This window comes from Eutrema salsugineum, unplaced genomic scaffold, assembly GCF_000478725.1.
Source record: "Eutrema salsugineum unplaced genomic scaffold, Eutsalg1_0 scaffold_1, whole genome shotgun sequence".
Lineage (NCBI taxonomy): Eukaryota > Viridiplantae > Streptophyta > Magnoliopsida > Brassicales > Brassicaceae > Eutrema > Eutrema salsugineum.
In genome coordinates, this window is record NW_006256909.1 from 4383190 (window position 1) to 4407464 (window position 24275).

Consider the following 24275-nt stretch of genomic DNA (forward strand, 5'->3'; position numbering starts at 1 on the left):
GTTGCTTGCGACATAAGCAACATAAAAAAAGAGTTCCCAAGACAGTTGAGTTTCGGATCAAGAGCTCTTGACCTCAACTTAAGAGTTGATGCCGAAGAAGAAGAAGTAACAGTAGCTAAACTGGCCACTCAAATCTCAAGCGGGTTTGAAGAACGTTTTCTAGATTCGATCAAGAACCGGTTTGATTTCACAGTTTTGTCAAACGAAGATATAACCAGCTTATTTGTGACGAAGATCAAAGATTCGTGTGAGGAGATCCTCGGGAAATGGGAAGAGAGATTTGGGTTTACCGTCGATGCGGAATTGATCGAGAAATTTTATAGAGAGTGTGGGTTTTTGGCTAATGGTTTGTTTGAAGAGAGGGTGAAAAAGGTTTTTCAAACGGGTTTAGTTACGGGCAAAGACGGCGGGAAAGAGGGCATATATATGATTGACCATGTGGAGGTATACGAGGAGGAAGGATTCATGGGTACTTGTCTACCTAATAGAATCCAAGTTTCCTTTGTTGATTAGCTTTGGTTTTTAATTGCTCTTTTTATTAATTTCTAGTACAATATATAAAGAAATTAGTATTTTCTTAACTATCTAGTTCAACTTTTCTTTGGCTTCCCAATTATGTCGTAACAAATACAAATAGCAGATCTGTTGAAAAAAAAAAATAGCAGATCTTTCCTCAAAACAAAATTTACCTATCCTACGTAATTAGCTTCAACAGTAAACCAATATGGCTTTGAAAAATTATATGATGTAACTTCAGTGATTGTTTGTTGTATTAAAATAGTGTGATACAAAAAAAAAACATTAAATGCCACATCAAAAAATGCTTTTCTTCTATTTTGTCTATTTATTTGAAGGGAGAGTGTCAGATTTAACCCATATTTTAAAGTCAAACACAAAACTAACCTCTTTTTTTTTCTCTTTCCAACTTTTGCCATTTTCTCACAATTTTATCCTTCTCACTTAAACTATTAATAAAAATGCCATTATACATCTATTATTTCGATTTTTCTTTAATTTGGCTAAAGTCTCATTAGACCTTCTAAAAACCTTTTTATTACGAGAATGCCATCTTCTTCAATTTCTTCAACCACCATGAACAACCATGAAAATGGAATAAATGCTTCTCAACCAATTTTAAAGCTGTAATAAGTAATATTTGAGCTCATTCACTCATAACCTTCCTCATTCTTTCATAATTTCTTCTCCAAAACATCTGGGCTAAGTTACAATGCCAAAAGTCATGCATTTTTGGTGATTTCTGGTTACTTAACATCTGGGTTGCTTATTTTTGGTGAAATCCTGAGTTCTGGGTGCTTAAAAGAACTGTAGCCAAGCTCAATTTTGTTAAAGGTAATCGTCGCACTTCAATTTTTCCATATTTCAGTTTTCATATCGTGAAAGTAGACTTCTCGTGAAGTATACTGAAGTCTACTAGTCAACATAAGGTTATTTTTGCAATTGACTTTTAAAAAGTAGACTTCATTAAACCTCACGAGAAGTCTACTCGATATCCTTTGAAAACAAAAAAAAGCATAGTAGACTTCATTTGAAGGCTTAAGAAGTCTACGAAAGAAAAGAGGTTATTTTTGTAGTTGACCGTATTTTGACTTTTTAATGTAGACTTCTTTCTAAAGTCTACTCTTTATGTCTGCACAAGAAGTCTACTTTTAAGTTACTTTTGTAGTTTGACCAAAAACGTATAGGTCATTTTAGTGTTTGACTAAAGTTTTTCAAAAATAAAAAAATTTAAAAAATTCCAAAAAACTTCAGTAGACTTCACAAAGAAGTCTACATTTTGGGAAGTCTACTTATGGTGTTCGGTCAAACTTAGAAGGATCCTTTTTTGAGTAGACTTCATTGTGAAGTCTACTAAAAAAATTCAATTGCAAAAATAACCTATTTTGTTCCGTAGACTTCTATTTAAAAAGTAGACTTCAAAAGTAGACTGTCAGAGAAGTCTACTCTTACATGAAGTCTACAATAGAAGTCTACTTTGTTAGTCAATGCATCGGTCAAATGCTAAAGTAATCTTTTTTGGCCGGAAGTCTACTTCTGAAGTCTACTGAAAGAAAAGTCAACGGATTGGTCAATTGCAAAAATAACATGTTTTTTAGTAGACTTCTTTAGTAGACTTCACTATGAAAAAGTAGACTTCTCCTCCAGTCTACGTTTGAAGTTTGCTTTAGAAGTCTACTTATTGCAATTTTTTTTAAAAACGCGTTTTAGGCAAATTTATAAAGTATTTTTTAAATTTTTTGGATTAGAATTGCTTCTTAGTAAGTGATTGAACTACCCAGTGAATTTCATTTCATTTCATTCGATATTTATTGTTGAATCAGAAGTTTCGATTTTTAAGCTACTTAGCTTATCAAAGTAGACTTCAGTAGACTTCTCCTGAAGTCTACTAATGAAGTCTAATTGGGAAGTCTACTATTTGTATTTATTTTAAAAACGCTTTCCAAAAATATTTATAATGTTTTTTAAAATTTTTAGGTTTGGATATGCGTGTTAGCAAGTGGTTGAACTACTCAATGATTTTCATTTGATTTAAGTCGATAATTAGTGTGAAATCAATTTTTTTGATTTATAAGCTAGTTAGCTTGTAAAAGTAGACTTCTCCAGCAGTCTACGGATGAAGTCTGCACACGAAGTCTAATTGCTAGAAAAATTTGTGTTCTATGTGTTTGCCATAATTTGGTTTATAATTATGTTTGCTAATATGATTTTTTGTGTTTTTTGATATAGAATAGTTCAATTGAAAATAGGAGATGGAAGAGAACTTGTATTTTGTGCAATGTTTTTGTATTCTTATTTACAAGTTAACATTTATAGTACATACAAAATTAAGTCACACAAGTTGATATTACATACAACATTAAGTTGATAAAGTAACATAAGCTGATTTAAAACATTGTCTTGGACACTTGGCAAAAGACAATATGTGCAGTCAAGACTTTGATCATGTTTAAGGTTTGTTATCATACCCCTTAAAAAGATAAACTGAAAAGATCTTCATATATTAACATCAATTTGCATATGCATATGTTTTACAATTTTTCATATTGATATTCTGCTTAATGACTATAACAAGAAAAACCAAAATAAACAAAGGATTAAGTTAAATAGACCCAAAAAAACAGTGCACGTAAGTGCTCATGCCATAAGACGCTGATGCTCCACATATCTGCTTCAGTGCTATAAGACCTATGGAGTACTTCAGGTGCAACATAGTACGCACTTCCAACAACATCATTGAGACGCTGATTAATTCATCAGAAAACTTTACTGTCAAAGCCTGACTTCTATATGCAAAATCATGTAATGAGAAAGAGGAACAAAGAAATAGATCACTACCGTATCTAATGAAATCAGACAAGCCAAAATCAATGACCTTGAGTATTGCATCCTCATTTCTGCTGGTAAAGAGAAAATTCTGCTTACAAAAATGTACCATATGTTAGAGCAAAGAAGAGGGAGTTAGTTGATATATATCAGCAACTTAGTGGGGCAGACTGTGTACCTCCGGCTTCAGATCACGGTGCACAACACCTTGAAGGTGAAAAAATGCTGTCGCAGACAAAATCTGTACAAGAACGTTTGGCATCGACTTCAGGGTATCGACCACCTCTGCAGTAATATCCAAGACAATAACACAAGGTTAAACCCATATTCAATGCAAAGCTAACAAGCCTGAGTAGTCCGAATTTAAGCAAGAAGATTCAAAAAAAAAATGTACTCTGGATTTACCTCGCCAAAATCCTGTCCAATAGCTCTCCACCTTCGCATAACCTGAGAGCATATTAGAGAGGAAGATTTAATATCTCAAGTCGACTCATTTATATAGTTTGGTTGCTATATATCAAATTATTATCAAGGAACAATGTAGAGTTCGACTACTTACTCCATAACAACAAAGACATTATCAGCGTCCTCGTATACATCGTAGAACTTTACCATATGCCTATGCCCAGACAAAGCTTCCAACAGTTTCACTTCTCGACGAACATCTTCAATCGATAAAGCCGATATCATCTGAAAAGAAAAACGCCACAAACCCAATTCATCATCGTAATATCTCTATAATATATACAAACCAATAATCTACATTCCATCAATTAGAGAATAATGTACTCAAAACGAGATCTTAAAAATGTATTAGAAATGTGATTATGTGGTGTGAACAGAAGTAACAAACACCTTAGCTTTAGAGATGATTTTGACGGCCTCTGTTTGGCCCTTGATCTTCCCTTTCTTGGCCTTTGCCCAACAAGTATGACCAAAATGCCCTCACCCTACCTCCTTCCCAAGCTCGTACTTTCCTTCAAAGTTCTTCCCGAACCCGAAATTCTTGTCTAGAATCTCTCCGCCGCCGCTTTCTCCTCCGACGTCTACGTCTTCGCTGTCCTCCGGGATCGAACGAGGAGGAGAAGCTCCTCCACCCGCCACCGCCGAGACTGAGCCGTTCACCGCCACCGCTCTAATCCGAACTCCAGTTCACTCTCATCTGGAAGATCAATCTTCCCCACTTCCGATTCTAACCTGTCACGCATGTCAATTAAGAATCCAAATATATGAAAGAGAGAGAGTCTTTCAACGGACAACCAAAGAGAGTAACAATGGTTTACCATTTAGTGCCGGCGACCAACGAGAAATCCGGCAACGAGGAGGGAACCAGCTGCGGCAATGAAATCGCCCCTGTGATGTCGCAAACAACGAGTGATGCGCCGTTTAAGAGAGAGGCGAGAGCTTTTTTTTCCACTAAAAAATTAGGGTTACATCTTATATATATGACTAATATTTTTTGGTTTAATTTTGGTTTAATTTTCGGTTAGGAAAATTATTTTCGATTTAATTTCCGGTAAAGTTAATTTATTCGGTTTAGCAGACTTCCATATTGAAGTCTACTAAGTGTAAACCCTAAATCAAATATTTTGTTCTTCTTAATTTGAAATCATAAATTTAAATTTATGAATAAAAAAAATAATTTATATACATTAGGATTACTAATATCTAATTTATGATTACAAATTTGAAACTAATATTATTTTTTATAATTTTTAAAATTAAATTTTATGATCTAATTATATAGTAGACTTCATAAGCTGTGTTAGAAGTCTACTAGTAGACTTCTATTAGTCTAAAGTAGACTTCACAAGGGTTTAAATCGTAATTCGGACATCTATTTTTTTATTTAGTCATACAGGAGTATATTGTCTTTTCACTACCCTTTTAGGTTATTTTTGCTAAACATTACATCAAAGGTCTACCTTTGTATTTAAAATCAATTTTTAGGTCATTTTTAGCAAAAACCCCTTATTTGAATGGATTAATCTATAAATTGTTGTTGTTAATGATAATGGATAAATCCATAGTTGATCTAAGGGTTCACACTAGATATAAATTATTTGTCCTATTGTTGAATGTAGTGGAAAGGTCATTATGCCAAAGAGTGGCTCAAGACAGTGCTGGCTTAATGCCCAAAAAATATTAAAAACATTGCAAGTTGCTCAAAGTAATTATGACCCTAAGACACCTTTTGCATTGCATGTCCATGTAATCCTCCATTATTAATCAAGTATATTATGTCCTAATTGACTGTATGTCAACAAAAATTATTATCAATAATGTCCTAATAGGCAAAACAATTGTCTTACTAATGACTTATATGGGAGGTGAGCATATAAGTGAAGCACGCCACATTCACTGTATAGATGATGATGGCATATTATACTCTAGACAGTATCTCATCGATTTTACTGATCGAAGGCCATGGATAGTTTCATAACTTCATATGGGTGCATTACGGTTACGCTCACCCAACTATGAAATGTCTTGAGTATGCTATGATGTATTTCTTGAGTATGCTATGATGTATGGAATGCCAAAAAGTGATGATTGGATCCGGATGTGGAAGTGGGTTCTCATCTAAGCAAAATGATGTCAGAATGTATCACATATTGAATGACGTAAGAGTATTTATAGATGTTCATAAGGCAATACAATATCTAAAAGTCCAACTCATTATTGGAACGTTGGTGTCATCAAACCTGAATTTTATTAGATTGGTGATGTAAGTGATGCATTTCAATTATAATTTTTAGGTTTTTTTATTTTTTATATTATACAACATTTTAACTAACAATTAACAACTATTAACTTTACCTATGTTGTAGGAGTTTATTGTGCAATTTTTGAGCATTACATTATGGTGGAGAATGAAGAAACCATCACGTACTGCAATAATAGCCACAATTATGTACGTGAAATCCGTGAGTTTAGGAACCATAACTAATTTTAATGTTTTCATAATAACTAATTTCATACTCCTTTGGAACTTTGCAGTGTGACATGAGTTTCACTTCTATCAAGTATGAGTCCATGTTTATTAAACTTTTTGGAATGGATTCATCATCGGAATGTCTAAGCACATCAATAAAAATGTGTATGCGCTTTCTCATTATCATTTTATGTTTTTTTAGTTGTTGAATTTTGCTTTTTCTTGTTCTATATCCAAACTTTTATTCTATCCATCAGAAATATACTACTAGGTTTTACATTCAGGTTTATTGGAAAGACGATGCTGCATCCGTATTGGTTCGGTGCACAAACTTGGTTCAAAAAAATGGATATTTTGGGATGAGTGATATCTAAGTTGGCAATCATTATTTCTTATAATTCATGACTGCAAACAAGGTTGGCAAAACATATTTTTATTCCAAATCAAGTATAATGTTATTTCAGAGACAAACATTCAAAGATGTTATCAACAATATGGTTGCAAAGGGTCTAATATGCGTTGCTCTAGCCTTCCAAACACCATCTCAAGATAAAAGAAAATAGCGGGTATTACCAGATACAAATATTTTTCTGTTTGCTATATTCGATATCCAGGTAAGAATTTACTTTTGCTACTTTACCCTTGTAATAAACTCTAGCAATAATTCTTTTTCTTTATCGAATCATATTATTTGCAATGTTTCCAATCTGTTTACATTCCTTATTGGATTTGCTCCCACATTAGTTAGTTATCTTGGAGGAGTCACTACTTGGTTCTAATTTTTCTTGAGTTGATTTTGGATGTAGACGCTAGAGGAATCCAACGATTTAACTGAAGCCATTGACTCAAATGATGGTCAAATTTGTCTTGGTAGTAGTATCTTGAGTTATCAATAAAGCTATTTACTACTTTTGATCATGTTACATTTATGCACTACATAATGTTGTGTTTGGGTTGTGTTTATGTCTTAAAGTTAAAACTCTTTGGACTAGAGCATATTAGATCTATTATAACCGTCACTTAGAGATTTATGTTTGCAATGCGTATTAATTTGTAGCATGTTTGCAAGTTGAGCTTAAATTCATGTTTTCTGCTTGAATTTTCTAAAACCTTAAAGACAATCTGAAACAAACTATCCAAATACAGGGACCTAAACTGAAAATACATAAAAGTTGGGCGCATTACCAAAGCAAAGCAGCACCTAACGAGAACCCGACCGGAGGAAAAAAAAAAAAAAGAGAACCCGACCGGAGGAAAAACAAAAAAACCAGAACCCGACCGTTGAAAGCACCCTTTCAAGTCGCCGCCGGTGACTCAAAACCGCCGAATAATATCTCAGAACCTCCCAATTTTCCTTCTCGGAAAGATCTTCACTTTTTGTCTTCATATTTCTCAATCCGTGATTGATTGATTGATTCACTGCTATCTTCTTCAATCCCATCTCCTTTATTGCTCGCTTCCAGGTTTGCTTCTTCTGTCAAAAACTCTGAATTTTGTACGGTTTTCTCAATCTTCTGTTGTTTGCTTCTTCCGATTGATTAAGAGTTGCGATTCCTTTGCTCAATATAGTTACAGAGTTATTATTATGTATTGGGTCACGAACATATAATAAAGGTGTTAAAGAGAGACCCGTGTTTGTTATATACGAAGGGTTGTTTTCTTGATTAGTCTAATGTTCGATCTGTTTTCGTTGTCTTGTCTGCAAGTGTCGGCTTCAATCAGACATCTGTAATCTTTCAGTTAAAAGTAACAACAACAAAAATCTGAATTTGGCAGTCTCTTATGTGTGTGCAAGTGTTTCTTAAATCGTTAGTCGTTACAAGACTTAAATTCATGTTCCTGCTAGGTTTTACTGGTCTCTCTCTTTGATATCGGTATATCTTCTTTCTGTGTTTGATTTGGAATGGCTTCCTCTCCACAGTCTCTTCTTTTTCCTTTCTCTCTTTAATGCCTCTGAGAAAAAAAATAACTGACTGCAACTTGGAGAAAGATGGTTCACATTGACTCGCTTTGAAACTTTAGCACATGTGGTTATAGCAATTTATTCTTCTGTGAAATTGATTTTGACAAATGGTTTTGCAATTTCATTTCTGGAGCTCAAATACTAATTTTTCAGTTTCATCTCTTCACTTGTGCAAACCTCTTGTTTTGAGTTTTAATGCTCAGTTGTATCACACTGAGAGATGGGTATCACTCACATCTGATTTTGTCAACTTGCTTCGACAAGCCACTAGTGATGTGATAGAAACGCTAGAGCCTGCTTCGGGAATCTCAAGATCGAATAAGCAGGATGAAAAAGCCATGGAGAAGATGGTATACCTGATACTTGATCATGTGGATCTTATCAGAGAGTGGGACAAAGGCTCTATGGTTCTGCAGTTTCTATTCAATTTGTATTCTGTTCTGAAGATGCCTCAGTTTGGTATAATACTTATCAGCGGATTGCCGCCAAATGTTGCTCTTTTGGCTCATTGCTTTAGAGAACAGTACCATTGTTTCTCTTTTGGCACATTGCTTTATACAAAATTGTTTGATTCACTGACTTTAACAATTCTTGTAAAATCGTGTTATAGTAATGGTGGTGTATTCTCTTGATGCATTTTGAATAAAATGGTCTGTTTTTCTTTTGCTTGTGATGAATGATACTTTTGCTTTTGCTAGTTTCATTTCAGTTAAAGCCCAGGAAAGTGAAGATTAGCATATATCTATTCGAACATAATGTTACATTTAAGAGATTATGTTAAAAAAGCATGTAATGTTAGCTTGAAGAAAAATTATATACCAACTTAATCCAGATGGTATAAATCGTCATGCGGACCAAGTACAGCAGTAGTACCTGCAAACATTGGTTTAACCTCCTCTCCAAGAAGTATAACCGATAGAGTTTGAAACATTTTAAACCGAACCAGTCAGATTTCGGTTTACGGCTCTCTCTTAACCGCATTTTCGATGGCTGAGCCTTACGGGCCTGCCATCAGTTGTAGAACGTCTTGGCTCGCCACATTTGTGCACTTTGAACATTGATTGTTACGAGTTTAATGCATCTAAAAAAATATATCTTTTCACGTCTGGATGCACAATGATGAATGAAATTAAGCATTCCGAATTTCGAATCTTTCTCCTTCAAGTGGGCAATGATAAACTATTCTATTAGTATTCATAATGGCAAAATGACATGTTCTATTGTATCTCTCCGATTCGATTAAAAAAAAAAAAGGTTTAAATATATCAGATGAAGCAATCGGTGGTACATTTAATAGACCAATTTTAAATTTTATAAAAGGAGCGTTCAGCTTCTTTACGCATAGATAAAAAGTCTCGTAGAATAATCTTAATTTCGGACTGCAAACAAACTAGCAATATGGTTTTCATGATACTTACAGAGAAAGACGTTCTTATTACAGGACCACAACTAACAATCGGCCTCTAGATACTTACCAAGAACTAAGCTCTTGTTTACTTAGATAAGCGTGGGACAATGAAGTCGACGAGGAGTCCCGTTGGCTCTGTGAGCTGAGTCTCTTCGCCATCGCCATCACCCGGTAACGCGAGAAGCATACGATCCAAAGACACTTTCACGTCCAAAGTTTCCTTCTTGTAGCAAATCCTCACCGTCGCAACCTTCTCCTCCACTGCAATCCAGATCACGTCTCTGAGTCCAAGGTAGCGTGTTCCAGCAACTGACGGACCCTCGTAAACTCCCTGCCACACAATAAATTGAACAGGATTAGATCAATAATCTCTGAAAAATGTCATAAAAAAATCTAACTAATTAGAGCACTGTACATCTTCTCCGACAAGTTCAATCTCCGGACTGAACACATGCAGTTTAGCTCCTACCGGTTGCTTCACCAACAACTTAAATGCATCCTCAAATGTCTTAGCCTCAATCACTTGTCCTTTCATTGGAACGCGAGGTATGGCTGCAGCAAATTTGGGAACTTTGAACACACATCCCACATGTCCCCAATGTTCTGCTTTGGGCATCCCTTTTTTGAAGGCACACTCGAGGCAGTCTTTGACGGTTAGCTCGGGGCGTTGTTGATTGGCTTCTCCCTGCCCAGGTTCCTCCTCGAGACGAACGATGTACTCCAAATACTCAATGCATTCATCGAGAGTCATCAGGCCGCTTTGTTGATCAGCTTCTCCCTGCTCGGATTCATTCTTGGGACCAGCGTAGTCCACCAAAAACTGAGCTGAGTACTTAGTAAACTCACTGTCCAGCTCTATTATAACCCTCGCAGAGCTTATCAGATAAGCCGCTACCAGAGCCGCCCTTTCCGATGCATCTGCAAGAACCAAAAATAAAACAAACGAAAATGAACCCAATGCATGTGAAGTCAATTCGTTTTGATTCTTTCAAATGATTAGACCGAACTTGTTTTAGTAACTATCAGTCAACCCAAATCACAGTATAATGACGAACATAAAGTAATCTCAAGATTCTACAGTGATAACTTACCATAGTCTTCTTGGGCATTCATTTTCTGTATGCACAATGGATGAAGACAGCCTCGAGACATCTTGCAAGTACTTATCCCTGCATACATATGAAATTAGCAGACAAAAGTTCAAAATCAGAAGCGAATCAATGTGAAGTATACTCAGAAGAAAGGAAAAGCAAGAGGTGTGTGGAGACTGGAGACCGTTGCTTCCATCAAGCAGAATAAGACATTTCAGAAAGAAGATATATAAAGCTAAATCAGAGTGAGACCAGCAAAAACAAAAGCAAGCGGAGAGACATGGTTTCAAGCTCGACATAAACACATTATCGTTTTAGTTTTCTGAGAAAAATCGACGCTTTAGACTAAACCAGACTAAAAAGCTGATAGCTTTTCTAACAAATAATAACCAACCTAAAGAAGGATTCAGTATCATTCATCCAAGCAAACTGTTAAAACCCGAAAAACATAGCCTAAAAGTTCATCAATGTTCACTAAATTGCACGAGAAGGCCAGGTCACAAGCAGAAATAAGCTAAGCAAGCTAAACGAATCCAACTGAGACCAAAAAAATAAGAAAGTCGAGAACTTTACCAGAGACGATTGAGAGAAGCTAAGCTCAGAGGTAAAGAGTGAAAATGATGAACATTGCTCTTTTATACAGGATCGAAAAACCCTAATAGTCTCGGACAGATGTCATCATCGGGGATCATCAAGGGCATGAAATGGATTTGACAGGTCAAGCTCAAGCCGTACCAGTCTTCGTTTGCTCCTTTCGCGTGACGTGACTGGTACTCTGTTTTTTTGTCGCAGAGTGAGAGAGCCGTTGAAGACTGTTACCGGGTGGGCTTTAAGCTGGGTTTATCTTCATATTGGCCCATTGACCTTTCCTCCTTACGCCCAATTTCCGTCTTAGACATTTGTATGGCCGAAGTCTCTGATGTCTGGGGAGTCTTCGAATAATGGCAGTTTGCTCAGAAGCCTCTGTTTCACTCGGAGTATCCGAAACTGAGTTGTTCTGGTTAATAGAGACAACAAAGATTCAGAAGCATCACAAATCTCCTTTGAAATTGAGAGAAAGTTCCCAATTCTCAAAACCCTCTGTTTCCCCTTAGAAACGACGTCGGTTATGCTACTTTTTTAAGTTTTTTTTATTAATCAGCCACTTTAAAGAGATTTCTGTGAGTATTAATAATATTATACCAATGTGATATCTGTATCAATATCATAAGAGAAATACATGTTCTCAAAATTCATAAAGAAAGTACTAGTCTGACATTACTTGTTCATATTTTTTTTAAGAGAAATACATTTTCTCGAAACTCATAAAGAGGAGCCTAGTTACAAAATTTGTAATCAAAAGCGGAAGCTGCCCATTAGAAGGTTCTATTAGATACCGTTCTATGGTCTCTGAAGATCTGGCTCTGAAGGTAAATACACTTTATTTGCAATTCTTGAGTGCATTCTCGATGCTATAAGACTGAAGCGCTCGATACAAGTGTATCGTAGAATTTAGCATGATTTTTGGATGTATCTTAGGCTTCATAGTAGTCAGAACTGAGAAGCTATTTCCCATACAACTATGTCTATGTGGTCTGTAAATGTTTGTGAGTGATGCTTCTTTTGTGTAAACTATACTAGTATTTATTTTTACTGTTTCTATGAGTAATTGAGTTTGATATAAGTAAATCAATAAATCAATAGATATAGAAAGAGAGGGAGACAAAGATATTTACTTGGGAGTTTTAATCATGTCTGGTATACCTAGTATCATCATCATTATGGTCCACGCCCCCTTCATATACCCCATAATGTATTAGTTCCTCAAACCCTAATCTAAGTCTACAGATAACTTTAAGAAAAAGGAATACTTGTAATTGGTTCGCATTGGCCTAGTAGTGGGGTACCATTCAAAATGACTTTTTAATTATTCAAAATGGATTAAAAAAGGTTGGTGGTCCATGATAAACTCTCTACAACAAAATAAAATTTATAGTTGTTAGTTAAAAATAATTCAGATGTATAACATAAGAAACAAAAATACTATAAAAATATTATTTTAATTGCATCACTTACATTACTAGAAAATTCAAGAAAGATACCAATGCATCCACAAGTATTGGTTAGGTTTGTATGTAGCGAATTGTTTTGTATCAGAAAATGCTCTTATGTCATTTGACGTTTTTTGCGAAAAAAATGGAATATTTTAATTTCTCGTTAGATGAGATATTTGTTGCAGAGCCAAAGGAGGATGATATTCAGCACGAAAGATTAGTAAACTAATTCATTTCCTTTTAAGCTTTTGTGTTCTGTTATTCTTTGAATAGTTTAGTTTCTTTTTCCATAAAAACTTTATCTATTTATTTTTATGAGCTTTAACATGATAATGATATTGCGAGACAAAACCAATAGATTGGTGTTTTTATAAATAGAGTTGAAAATTTACATTTATAGCTTTTTAAAGACTTTAACTGTGTAAATGAAATCATTCATTATCTTCCTTGTTTTCATGCATAATTTGTGCACAAATATGATTTGTTTGTCTTATAATACCATGGGTCATGACCCATTTTCATTGGGTTTAGTCTTTGTCCACAAAGGCGGTAAGACCTTTGATATCTCGGTGATTAAAAATAGTTATGTTTAAGGTTAAATAATCAGAGTGGATGGAAAACTCATTGATCTGAACGATCATGTCATTACAAATGACGTTAGAGCATTCACTAATGTGCACAAGACAATAAAGTATTTGAAAATTCAACTAATACTAGGGTCATTGCTTATATTCATCCCGACTTTTCTGATATTGGGAATGTAAGTGACTATGTCCAATTAATAATTTTTCTTTGTTTTCATTAACATCACAGGTGCACATTTTTTTTAGAGTTATTTACATTCAAAGACACTTTCAAGTTTCATTCTTACAAAAAAGACACTTATAGCTATTGGGTAACTTATTTTTTTGTTAATCCGAAATTGTCCTTCATGGATGTGATAAGGTGGATGCGAACTAATGGATAGCAGATTAAAACCCAGATTTCAAAAACAGTAATTATCTTTTCGCATCTATTTTATTTTGTATTTTCTGTATTATGAAAGACATAAAATATTTTTTTTTGTTAGAATGAGTTATAATTTTATTTTCTCATTGTTTTAAGATCCATTATACTATAGTTTATTTATCAAACAAAAAAATTTCAAAAACATATGTATAAAACTTTTAAAAAAAATCAGAAGTCTAGGCAGATATCCACTTAGAAAATATGATGTGGATGATGCATAATGGACATATAACATGGACTTGAATGCGTGGATATGTTTTCATTGAGGTATCCACATATAAAATATGATGTGGATGATGCATATTGGATATATAACATGGACATGATTACGTGGATATGTTTTCATTGATATATTCAACATGGATATACATTTTACATTGTTTATAACCTATCCATATGATCCACGTCCACCTTATGGACAATGTAAAATATATATCTATGTCGAATATATCAATGAAACATATCCACCCAATCATGTCCATGTTGTATATCCATTATACATCATCCACGTCATATTATCGGAGTGGATATCTACCTATACTTTTGATTTTTTAAAAAATTTTATACATATGGTTTTGAAAATTTTTTTGCTTGATAAATAAACTATAGTATAATGGATCTTAAAACAATAAGAAAATGAAATTATAACTCATTTTAATAAAAAAAATATTTTATGTCTTTCACAATACAGGAAAATACAAAACAAAACAGATGGGAAAAACTAATAATTATTTTTAAATTTTAGTTTTAATCTACTATCCACTTCTTCGAATCCACCTTATCGTATCCACGAAGGGTAATTTCGGGTTATTTGAGCGTAAACAGTGAAATAAGTTATCCAATAGCTAAAAGTTACTCTTTTTGTTATTTGAGTTATAAAAGTGTCTTTCAGTGTAATTATCTCTTTTTTTAACAATAACAACGTAATTTTCCAATGTTTTAGTGAGTTTATCGTGGGCCTTTAACATATCAATTCGAACTTTCATCAGGCGAGCATGCAGTTTCTATACGCTCTATTTCTATACGCTCTATTTCTATAGAGGAAGTGGAGGGAATTGCGCTTATAAAGAACACTCATGGCAATAAATTCAGGCATTGTAAAGTATCTCTGGACGTGATTATCGCTGAGCTTGAGAATGAGAAAAGTTTGCTTGACAATCAAATGTGAGTTCCTGGAGTCGCTCTTTCGGAAGCTACATATTTTTTTATATTTGAAGGGATTTTCCATAATACATCGGGTCTTAGAAGGCCGATAGAGCGAGCATTGCTTAAATTAAATGGGCAGTACAGGTTATCTCTCTAATTTGATTTCCTTCAATTTTACCAATTTTTTTATAGTATTGACAATTACTTTTATATGCTTTTGGAACCAACTGCAGGGGCAAAGGAAAAAAAATGTAGTTATAGAAAATCCACTATCATTAAACTTTCTACATGTCGTAAATCAGAACAGAAATGTCGAAGCTTAGTGGTGGACTGTGTATGTGTTTTTTTTTCTCATTAGTCATTACTTCTAGTTGTAATATGTTTATTTTCAATATACTTCTAATAAACTTTCTCATTCATATTCAGCAAAATACCTATAATTGCACAAAGTACAATTTAATAGGTCAATATTTAGAGATGGATAACACACCAAGGTTAGACAGTTAGCAATCGTTGTTTCTTATTTGTGGCTTTTGTAATCCCGGTTTAAATTAATATAATCTAAGTTTGAACCAAAAAAAAGGATAACACCAAGGTTAGCAATCGCTGTTTCTTCTTTGTTTTCATGAAAACATATTTGGAAAACCATATATTCTTCTTAATTCTTAATTAAGTTATTTCATGTAAGAAAAATGAACTCAAAGCTGCTATCAAGGACATGGCTTCAAGAAAATTAATATGCATAGCTCTTGCATTCAAAAACTTTGAAATGAATGATATTCCTTAAAATAGGTTTCTGCTGCGTGATACCTTGTCTTCTCTATTATAATAGTCGAAATTTTGAAGACACAACGTTAAAGGTATCATCCATCAACTGGGTGACTGATCACATTTAACAAAATTTTTAAAAATTATGTTGGAATTAACTGCTAACACAATGTGAATATGTACTTTTCACTTTAACATAATTGATCAGTCAGTTCCATCATACCATTAAAATATATCATATCCTCAAAGTCACTGCTCTCTGATCCGCTTTCTTCGCTTTCTTCATCAGCATCCTCGCTCCAACATATAACCTCGAGGCGCATGTGTCCTGGTTTGCCATCCATCGTCTTCCGAACAACCGCTCTATAGTCACCAAGCCCACCATTTTCTAGATCATCTGCACATTGAAAACTTATGTAGAAGATTGCATTGGCTACCTTGAGCTTATCACGCGGCTCTGTCTCAGCTTCTTCTTCTCCTCGAGTTTCCACAACCACCTCTTGAGGCCTCAATGGTGCGTAATCCCCAATCTCAGTCACAGTGAGCTCTCCAATCCAGATCGTGTAGAACGCAAGCTCAGTGAAGAGAGGCAGCCACCAATTGTCCCTGTGATGCAGCTCTGACCCTTCAACCTATGGATCAACAAACCCAATAACAAGTCATATGACTTGGCCATGATTTGCATCAACATGTTTTAAACGACTACTAGCAAGATGAAGCAGAGTTATACCACATAGCATCGTTGGCGATCTTCATCGGATAACCATTGTGGCATTTCACCTTTGTAATAATCATTTATTGCTACATTGTCCCACTCATCATCATCAGCCTCTTGGCTACCTTTCAACCTGAAAATGCACGTTTCCCACCACAACCCCTCGCCTCGTGCAGCATATCCATCGTTATGCTTAACGCACGTCTCAAAAGTGAGACGTGGCCGGTCGCTGGATGGATTCAGTGCCTCAACTGTTATGAAGAAAGAGTTGTTGAACGAATAACAACACTGACGATATATCTTTCTAACAAACAGAAAATCGTAATCTGTGCCCTGCGAGAGATCAGAAAGTAAAACAGGAAGGATGATAAGTATGACATAGAGAAGATGAGAAATAAAAACAGGGTTAGAACAAGAACCTACATTCTGAAAATTGTAACAATAAAGTCCAAGTCTGGCGCAGAGGCCGTAGTCATAATTTGAGCGCCAGTGAGGATTCTTAACCTTCTCACCTGCATTAAAACCCTAGAGGCACATGCACAACACTAATTCAACAATCCAAAGACACAGAATAAAAAAAGCTTTGCTAATGCACTAATACATGTCACAATGCTTGTCTGATGACATATCCAATCACACCATGATCTGCCAATATTAAAACAGGACCAAAATCTTACGTCGGAATCTGGACACGTTCGATCATCATCCGAGTCACCGTCGCCATGAGGTAATAATAACTTCTTGGATTCCTTTAGCGCCTCGGCTTCCTCACGTTCCTTACGGACCTACATCAAATGAAAATAAAAATTTAGAATCCTAGCAACTCTACTGTGAGAAAAAAACAGTTGATGATGAATGGAGAAACGCAAAGGAAAGCTGCTAGACGGCCTAAAAAAAACCCTAATATAAGAAGAAAATGCAGAATAGGGAGACAACTGTTTTTTACCATCTCCCTGAGTTGGGCAAACTCAGGATCATCAAAAATTGTTGGTCCATGTTCATGTGGCGACTCAGGATCATCAATAACTCTTTCACCATCCTCATTTGGCGACGCTTCCACGATTCCCTCCATATCCACTATTGTTTCGTCAAACCCTATTCTCAGATCGCAGGAGAGAAGTTGATCAACAACTATAAGAAAATGATATAAAAGAAAAGATCGTACCAATTAAATAAGGGATATATGCCACCATAGACCCCTTTTTTTGGGGACTTAAATGACGTCAATATTGACCTAGCTAGAGCGTGGGACCAATTCTTTTGATATTTCTGAGATTTGAGATGGATTTTGAGGGCTTGGCCAAAGAGTTGGAGGTTATGGAGGAAAAGGATCCGAGTGGATCCGGGAGGAGACGACGTCGGATTCTAAGAGCATCAGACGCTGTGCGAAAACGAAGGGCAAAGCAAAAGGATTTGCTAAAGACATATATGGTGATGATGATGTTCCAGTCGGTCCGGACCCTTTGTTTCAATTGATACTTGAGGATCGCTTGTCCTATGTAATCTCTTTCTCAATAGATTCCTTAATGATGTTTGTATATATCGAGATTTTGATGATTTCTTTTGTAGTAATATTTGTGATGATACTTCGAGGGATGATCCTTTCTTTTATCTTCCTTCGTTTTGTAGGGTTTTGATGTGGATTGCTTTCATTACGGTCCGTATAGAGTAGTTGAGTCTAAGTGGGGAGATGATTATGATATCGCCCTTTTTGCTAGGCTTGGACTCCACTGCCACAATTTTCAAAAGGTATTATGTTTTTTTTTTCTTTTTGCTGCAAAATATTATTGTGGAATCTTAGTCCTTTGTAGAATTTTTTTTTTGTAGTTTCTCTATCTGACCCTTTTTAGTCATGATCTTTTATGGAGTTGTTGTGATTTACCTTGCCTTGATTTGCTTTGTTTTTAGGGAACAAACTTCAAGTTTGTTCGCTGGGAAAAATACAGTACTAACTCTACTGCATACAGCAGCTACTACATAACTTTGGACGCAAAGGATCCAGCCTCTGACACCAGATTCTCTTTACAGACGATGTTAAGCGATGATTATTATGCAGCCCGTTTCATTAGGTGGAGTACCTTAGCCTGCAGAGTCAAATGTACGTAATATTACCATTCGTTCGTGGCTCTGTCTTTACCCATGTCTTATGTCTTTGCACTGTATATAATCCTTCCATTAGCTCTGATTTGTAGACAACACTAGAGAAACTAACTTCTTTATTAGAAAACTAACTGTCTAACTGTTTAAAGGTACCAAGGCTGTGGATGATTATTGGGACGATTCGAAAATAGATGAGTTCTACAAAAGTGCATTGCCCAAATGGTCGTCTGATGAAGAATTGGCCCGTGACAATAAAAATTATTATGTGGTAAGATCATGCATAGTCTCCAGTGGATGGTTTATTTTGTTTTAAGTAAGCTTGTGTGAAAATATAAACAAGGTAAGCGAATTCATATATTGTGGATATGATCATCATCATTCACAGGTGCAAGAATCAGAGCTGCAGGAGAATGACTGGCTGCATCTATTCACCGAAATTACGCGAAAACAAAGAGAGTAATTAAGTCCTTAATAAACTGCAATTATTGTTCTCTTCCCCCAACAAAAAAAAAAATTGAAAAAAAGAAAGAAAGAAAGTGAACTTTTTTCTTTTGCAGAAATTGACGGCTTCCCCATTTCCACCGTTGGAGATCAAGAAGGTGGTTGTTGTAACTAAAGAAGAATACACAAGAGAGCCGCGTGAGATTCTCAAGGCAGAGAATGCAATCTTCTACATATGTTACAAGTATAATGGTGATTCTTCAAGGGGTTGGGAGGGTGATCACAGAGCCGTAGTAAGGAAAACCATGGATAAGAAACCAGGACACATGTGTCTTGAAGTTGAAGCAGAGAGAACTGAAGAAGAAGAAAGAAGAGAAAAAGCCAAGTTTCTGGAAAATTTTCGGTCAAAATAGTTGATTATCAATAAAGCTATTTACTAGTTTTGATCATATATGTTACATTTATTGCACGATATAATGTTGTGTTTGGCTTGTGTTTTCTCGGTTTTTCTTAAAACTCTTTGGACTAGAACGAGTTGGATCCATTATTACCGTCACTAAGAGATTTCTGTTTGTACTGCATGTTAATTAGTATGATAAGCAATTACACAAGTTGTAACAATCCATGGAGGTGAGTTCTCTATAACGTGTATCTTAAAATATAGAGTTTGACTTATTTACATCTCTAGTTAAATTCCAAACCACTTGTGAATAAATCAAAACTTATAGTATAACATACACGTTGAGATTTGTACTTATGTCGACTTAAGTTTTTGTTCCTATCTCTTAATTTTTTGTATTTATGCTCGAAAATACATGGTTAATGTCTCGCCAAAGCTGTCAAGTACAAGAGTATCAACAGATTGTTCTACACCTTAAGAAATTGATTTCGAAGACTCGGAGATTTTTTTTAATAATATAAGAATTGAAAAATATATATATTTATATGTATTGTTGAAGAGTACGCCACGTATACTCCTCTTTCAATCCTCTATAAATTCATTGTCCTTGTACAATAATAGCAAAAACATCTTCTCACTTTCAAAAGTTTTTTCCCTTTTCTGGTAATAAAAGGAAAAAAAAAAAAAAGATTTCTCTTCTTTTCTTGTTCTACACACTTCCAGATTTTTCCCAGCAAAACGTACCAGAAAGAAGAAAGACAAGCCCAGCCTTGAGAATCAACAATATATATACACAAAAGGAGATCTCTGAGAATTTGAGTAAGAACAAAAGAAGAAGCGAAAATGTGTTTGGAGATTGTGTATCCACGAGAGAAGACGGAGCTTGGTCGGCAACAAGCACCCGGGTGTGTGTCCGTACTGCGGCGGAAAAGTATCGGCGGTAGACGTCGAGACGAAGTGGTTGCTCTGTTTCTTACCCACTCTGTTTCAAGGTCAAGCGCAAGTACTCTTGTTCTTCCTGCGATCGTCGTCTCGTCTTGTATTATTGAAGAAACAGAGCAAACGAAGCGAGAAAGAATTTGGATGCTGTCTATTTATATTTATTTGTTTGCTTGTTTTGCTCCTCTCAATCAATGTTGAGATTTTTGCAGATTTTCCCCTGTAATTTCTTATTTGCTTAAAAAACACCCCTCCTGCCTCGTGGTGGTGACATTTGATTTATGTTCATTGAGTTCTTTTCCTTCCAGTGTAAATACTTTGTTGATCTTGTTTTGTTGATTACATGAGTGGAATTCGGTTTTGTTTAAATAAAGATTCTCATTCTTTACTGGATTTGTTTACAATATCTTGATGTTCACTTGAAGTCTTGAGTGATTAAATAATCCTTACCAACTGTCGAAAAAAAAAAAAAATTCTTACCAATTATAGATAATTCTTTTCTGTACGTGTTCGAGAGAATAAACCGACGCAACAACGTGGAGCCATAGTCATAGATAATTAAACACGGCGATATTATTCTGAATTAAATTCTTACTATGATTACTGTAGAAGTAAAGTAGACCATGCTTTCGAAGTTTCACTTTTACAGCAAGATTCAACAGAAAATATATTAGATAATTATTGAAGATCTTTATTTGAGTGATTGATAAGAGCGGTACTGTATATGAATGAGGCCAAAGTTTTGCTGTACGTCTTAGCTGGCCTGACATGATATTGACAAAAACAAAAAATTGTTGTGGTCCTAAGAGTTAGAATTTATGTATACTCTATAACGTTCACTTATTTAGCGAATATATTTGTGTGTCCACAAAAAGTATAGAAATGAATCTTCTCATTGTACAAGTATCTTTTATTTTGATTCCGTTTAGTTTCATTTTGTTCGGCATCAAATCAGAAGAATTCTAGTCTTGAGATTATTTTAATTTCTAAAGTTTGTAATGCCAAAGACATGAACCAAAAATCTGTAAATCGATATTCATATTTGTTATTTACAGACAAATTTTTTTGCAGTTGCAGACAGAGCATACTCAAATATGAACAATATAACTAATACGATTAAAGTTGAGTTAAACATACGAAAATATCATTTTTGTTTTGTATTTAACAGTTAATTGTTGATTGTATCACAAAACTAGATATAAACCTTGGAAGAACATACCATATGTTGTAATATTTCTTATAGAATCAGTTCTACTAAAACTAGGTTGGACCATTCTATACCACACAACATCTCTATATATGTAAACTATATTATACATGGATGCTGATTTAGATAGAAGATTTGTTTTGTCGACAGCCAGCAATTTACCTGTATCATTACATTAATTTTTTGTTATAATTTATAACGTATGTATGTATTATTGGTTTACACTAATGTGTCGATATAGAATTCGTTGTAAAAACAAATTTACGATGGTGTGATGATTGAAGAGTTCATCTAGTAATATAAAATTGATGGATTGGAGTTCAAATATTTGTATTACAATTACAATATTGGTTGGCTATTGTATACCTTTTACAATATATGGGATTATGGATAACTGATTCGTTCACAAGTCATCAAACTTAACTTAATTTTTGAAATGGTTTTGAGATTTTTTTAGTTATAAAAAAAAACTGTAGTGCACATAAAAATTAGTATGTTTGGAAATTGCTATCGACATCAGATACGAACAGTAGAGACAACAAATATATGTAAATGATAAGAATAATGGAAGTCTAATAGTTAATGATAAGAATGGAAGTCTAATACTTAATACTTAGGATTGGTTTTAAAGATTGCCATGAACAAGAATATATATAGTATGTAAGCATGGTTTCGTTATTTTGGGACAATGGGCTACCTAGATACTATTTAAAATTTAAATTGATTGATTCAAAATATGATTTCAGCTGTCATTAATTTAATTGTTTGAGACTACAGTAGAAACTCTATAAATTAATATTCGATAAATTAATAAATTCGATTAATTAATAAATTTCTTTGATCTCAAATTTATGTTTTGATTTAATTAATTTCTTCATAAATTAATACAATAATAGCAATATATACTCACAGATAATTGTATAATTAGTTCTCTCTCCTAAACTAAACATTGTTATCGTTCACTGTTCATGTGGAAAATCTCATTTAACCCTTTTCTTTTTTATCTAATTACATATTTTACTTTCTCTTCTTTCAATTATTTTTCGATGAAAGAAAATGAAAAAAAAATGAAAGAAGAAGAAAGGCGATAGAGGGTGGGAAAGGTTGAAGTGTAAATTGGTGATATTGACAGTGAAAACAATAGTCCATGGTGAAAGTGGTAACGGCTATAACGACGACGACTGTAGTGAAACAACGGCGACGAAAATAACTCCACCATCATGTTGGTTATGCTGGTAGACGATGGTGATGGTGCAGTGCCGGTGACATTGGTGATGACACGATGGTCACCGTATCGGTATAAAGTATTAGTTTTTGTTATTAGCAAATATTATTTTTATTACCATGTTAACAGGTATTAATTTCATTGTTAGCATGTTACAAAATATCATATATTATTTGTTAGCACGTTAACAAATAACAAATAATATTGTTAACACGTTAACAAGCATCATATCTTATTGTTATCATGTTAACAAATCTCATATATTATTGTTAACACATTATAAGTATCAAATATTAGTGTTAACATATTAACAAATAGTTATCTATTAAAAGTTAACATCTTATCTAAATGTAAGCTCGTTGTTGTATTATTCTATATCACATGTATAAATAATTGTTATCATGTCAATCATATAAATTTATCGCGATATACTAGTTATCATGTTAAACAAATAGTTAACCCCAATATTTTCAAATTGTATATAATTTTTTGATGATGAACAGTATCTGTTGATAAAAAAAGATGATCAATAGTACCATCAGAAGCTAGCGATGAACAATGTTACCGACATATCTTGTCGGAAAACAAAAATCTCACATAAATGGTATTTGTGTAAATATGTAATAGAAAAAGGATATTTTTGGTTATTTTTTGTTTTCTCTTTCTTATATATTTAATTTTTAGTTATCCATTGTATTTAGTTAAATTTTTAGTTATCCATTGATATTAAATTAAATAACTCAAATTAATAACTCTTTAAATTAATAAAATATAAGAGTCTCAATATTATTAATTTATAGAGTTTTTATTGTAGATGTTTGTTACTATTATGATATGTAGAAAAATCAATAATCTGTGATTAGTATATGTAATATACTAAAAAGATGTTAATGTAAGTATCTTAGATAACCAAATGCTGCTCTATACAATTATATAAAACCACAACAATAAGATATATAGAAAAGCAGTTTAAACATTAGACTCGTGAAATGAAGGGAAACCAAATCCAAGTGCATCGATCTCTGATATTATACATTCTTTTTACCTAGTTGATACTTTTCAAGTGTTTTTAATCCATCTGCAAATTGTTTCAACTCTTTTTATTTGTATATTTTAACTAGTGGATTGCTACGATAGTCAATACCTAATTCGGTATAAATTTATATTTTATTACTTTGTTGACACTTGATAAGATATTCAGAATTGCCCAAACATTTTCAACGTCCAAATTAAATGCACAATTAGAAACTTTCCGTATTTGATGATTTAGGTAAGATCTACTACTACAGATAATTTATAAAATAACATATTATAAAAATAGTCATAGAAATTGATCAATTCCTACAAATTGAGTAATAATTACTGCAATCGCATGTACATGATAAAAGGGACAGAGGCAACAGGTGGACAGGTGTTGGGCTGTCACTAATCATCTTTTTCCGGTGGATAAGCCCAAAAACTCTCCCTCAATCTTTCCCTATCTCTTTCTTTGGATTCGAGTTCAGATCTTATCATATATTTCGGAATAAAAAAACAAAACCATAACATTAATAG

At 34.0% G+C, this 24275-nt stretch overlaps 3 protein-coding genes and 2 long non-coding RNA genes across 6 annotated transcripts; 3 read left to right on the top strand and 2 right to left on the bottom strand.

Annotated features, from left to right (window-relative positions):
- Nucleotides 1-3587: 3587 nt before the first annotated feature.
- On the bottom strand, nucleotides 3588-4010 carry LOC112082369. The gene is made up of 3 exons (XR_002897035.1): nucleotides 3902-4010; nucleotides 3748-3789; nucleotides 3588-3627 (listed from the first exon to the last, which is right to left on the bottom strand). It is a non-coding gene; the product is annotated as an uncharacterized LOC112082369 (long non-coding RNA).
- Nucleotides 4011-7492: 3482 nt separating this feature from the next.
- Nucleotides 7493-8905, top strand: LOC18030844. Of its 2 annotated transcripts, none has more exons than XR_002896858.1 (2): nucleotides 7493-7740; nucleotides 8505-8905. It is a non-coding gene; the product is annotated as an uncharacterized LOC18030844 (long non-coding RNA). The 2 variants fall into 2 exon arrangements; XR_002896857.1 differs by having other exon boundaries at nucleotides 7502-7740; nucleotides 8444-8905.
- Nucleotides 8906-9588: 683 nt separating this feature from the next.
- On the bottom strand, nucleotides 9589-11398 carry LOC18030845 (protein HEAT-INDUCED TAS1 TARGET 4). Its single transcript, XM_006412728.2, has 4 exons — nucleotides 11313-11398; nucleotides 10740-10817; nucleotides 10064-10566; nucleotides 9589-9979 (listed from the first exon to the last, which is right to left on the bottom strand). Exons 2-4 carry the CDS (start codon nucleotides 10798-10800, stop codon nucleotides 9734-9736), a joined length of 810 nt encoding a protein of 269 aa, XP_006412791.2. The 5' UTR covers nucleotides 10801-10817; nucleotides 11313-11398; the 3' UTR covers nucleotides 9589-9733.
- A 6292-nt stretch (nucleotides 11399-17690) lies between these two features.
- On the top strand, nucleotides 17691-19363 carry LOC112081877 (UPF0725 protein At5g63820-like). Its single transcript, XM_024148683.1, is given in 7 exon segments — nucleotides 17691-17840; nucleotides 18039-18158; nucleotides 18318-18507; nucleotides 18659-18777; nucleotides 18895-18943; nucleotides 18946-18965; nucleotides 19067-19363. Coding segments are annotated over 7 exon segments (945 nt in total).
- Nucleotides 19364-19962: 599 nt separating this feature from the next.
- Nucleotides 19963-20677, top strand: LOC112082197. The gene is given in 3 exon segments (XM_024149530.1): nucleotides 19963-20250; nucleotides 20252-20326; nucleotides 20328-20677. Coding segments are annotated over 3 exon segments (204 nt in total). The 5' UTR covers nucleotides 19963-20193; the 3' UTR covers nucleotides 20400-20677.
- Nucleotides 20678-24275: the final 3598 nt, after the last annotated feature.

What these genes read in the sequence shown, in the direction of transcription:
- LOC18030845 (XM_006412728.2), bottom strand. Translation starts at nt 10,800, where the DNA reads ATGTCTCGAGGCTGTCTTCATCCATTGTGCATACAGAAAATGAATGCC. An exon ending in GAATGCCCAAGAAGACTATG is followed by an intron (nt 10,567 to 10,739) that starts GTAAGTTATCAC and finishes TGGTTCTTGCAG; the next exon opens with ATGCATCGGAAAGGGCGGCT. An exon ending in TTGAACTTGTCGGAGAAGAT is followed by an intron (nt 9,980 to 10,063) that starts GTACAGTGCTCT and finishes ATTGTGTGGCAG; the next exon opens with GGAGTTTACGAGGGTCCGTC.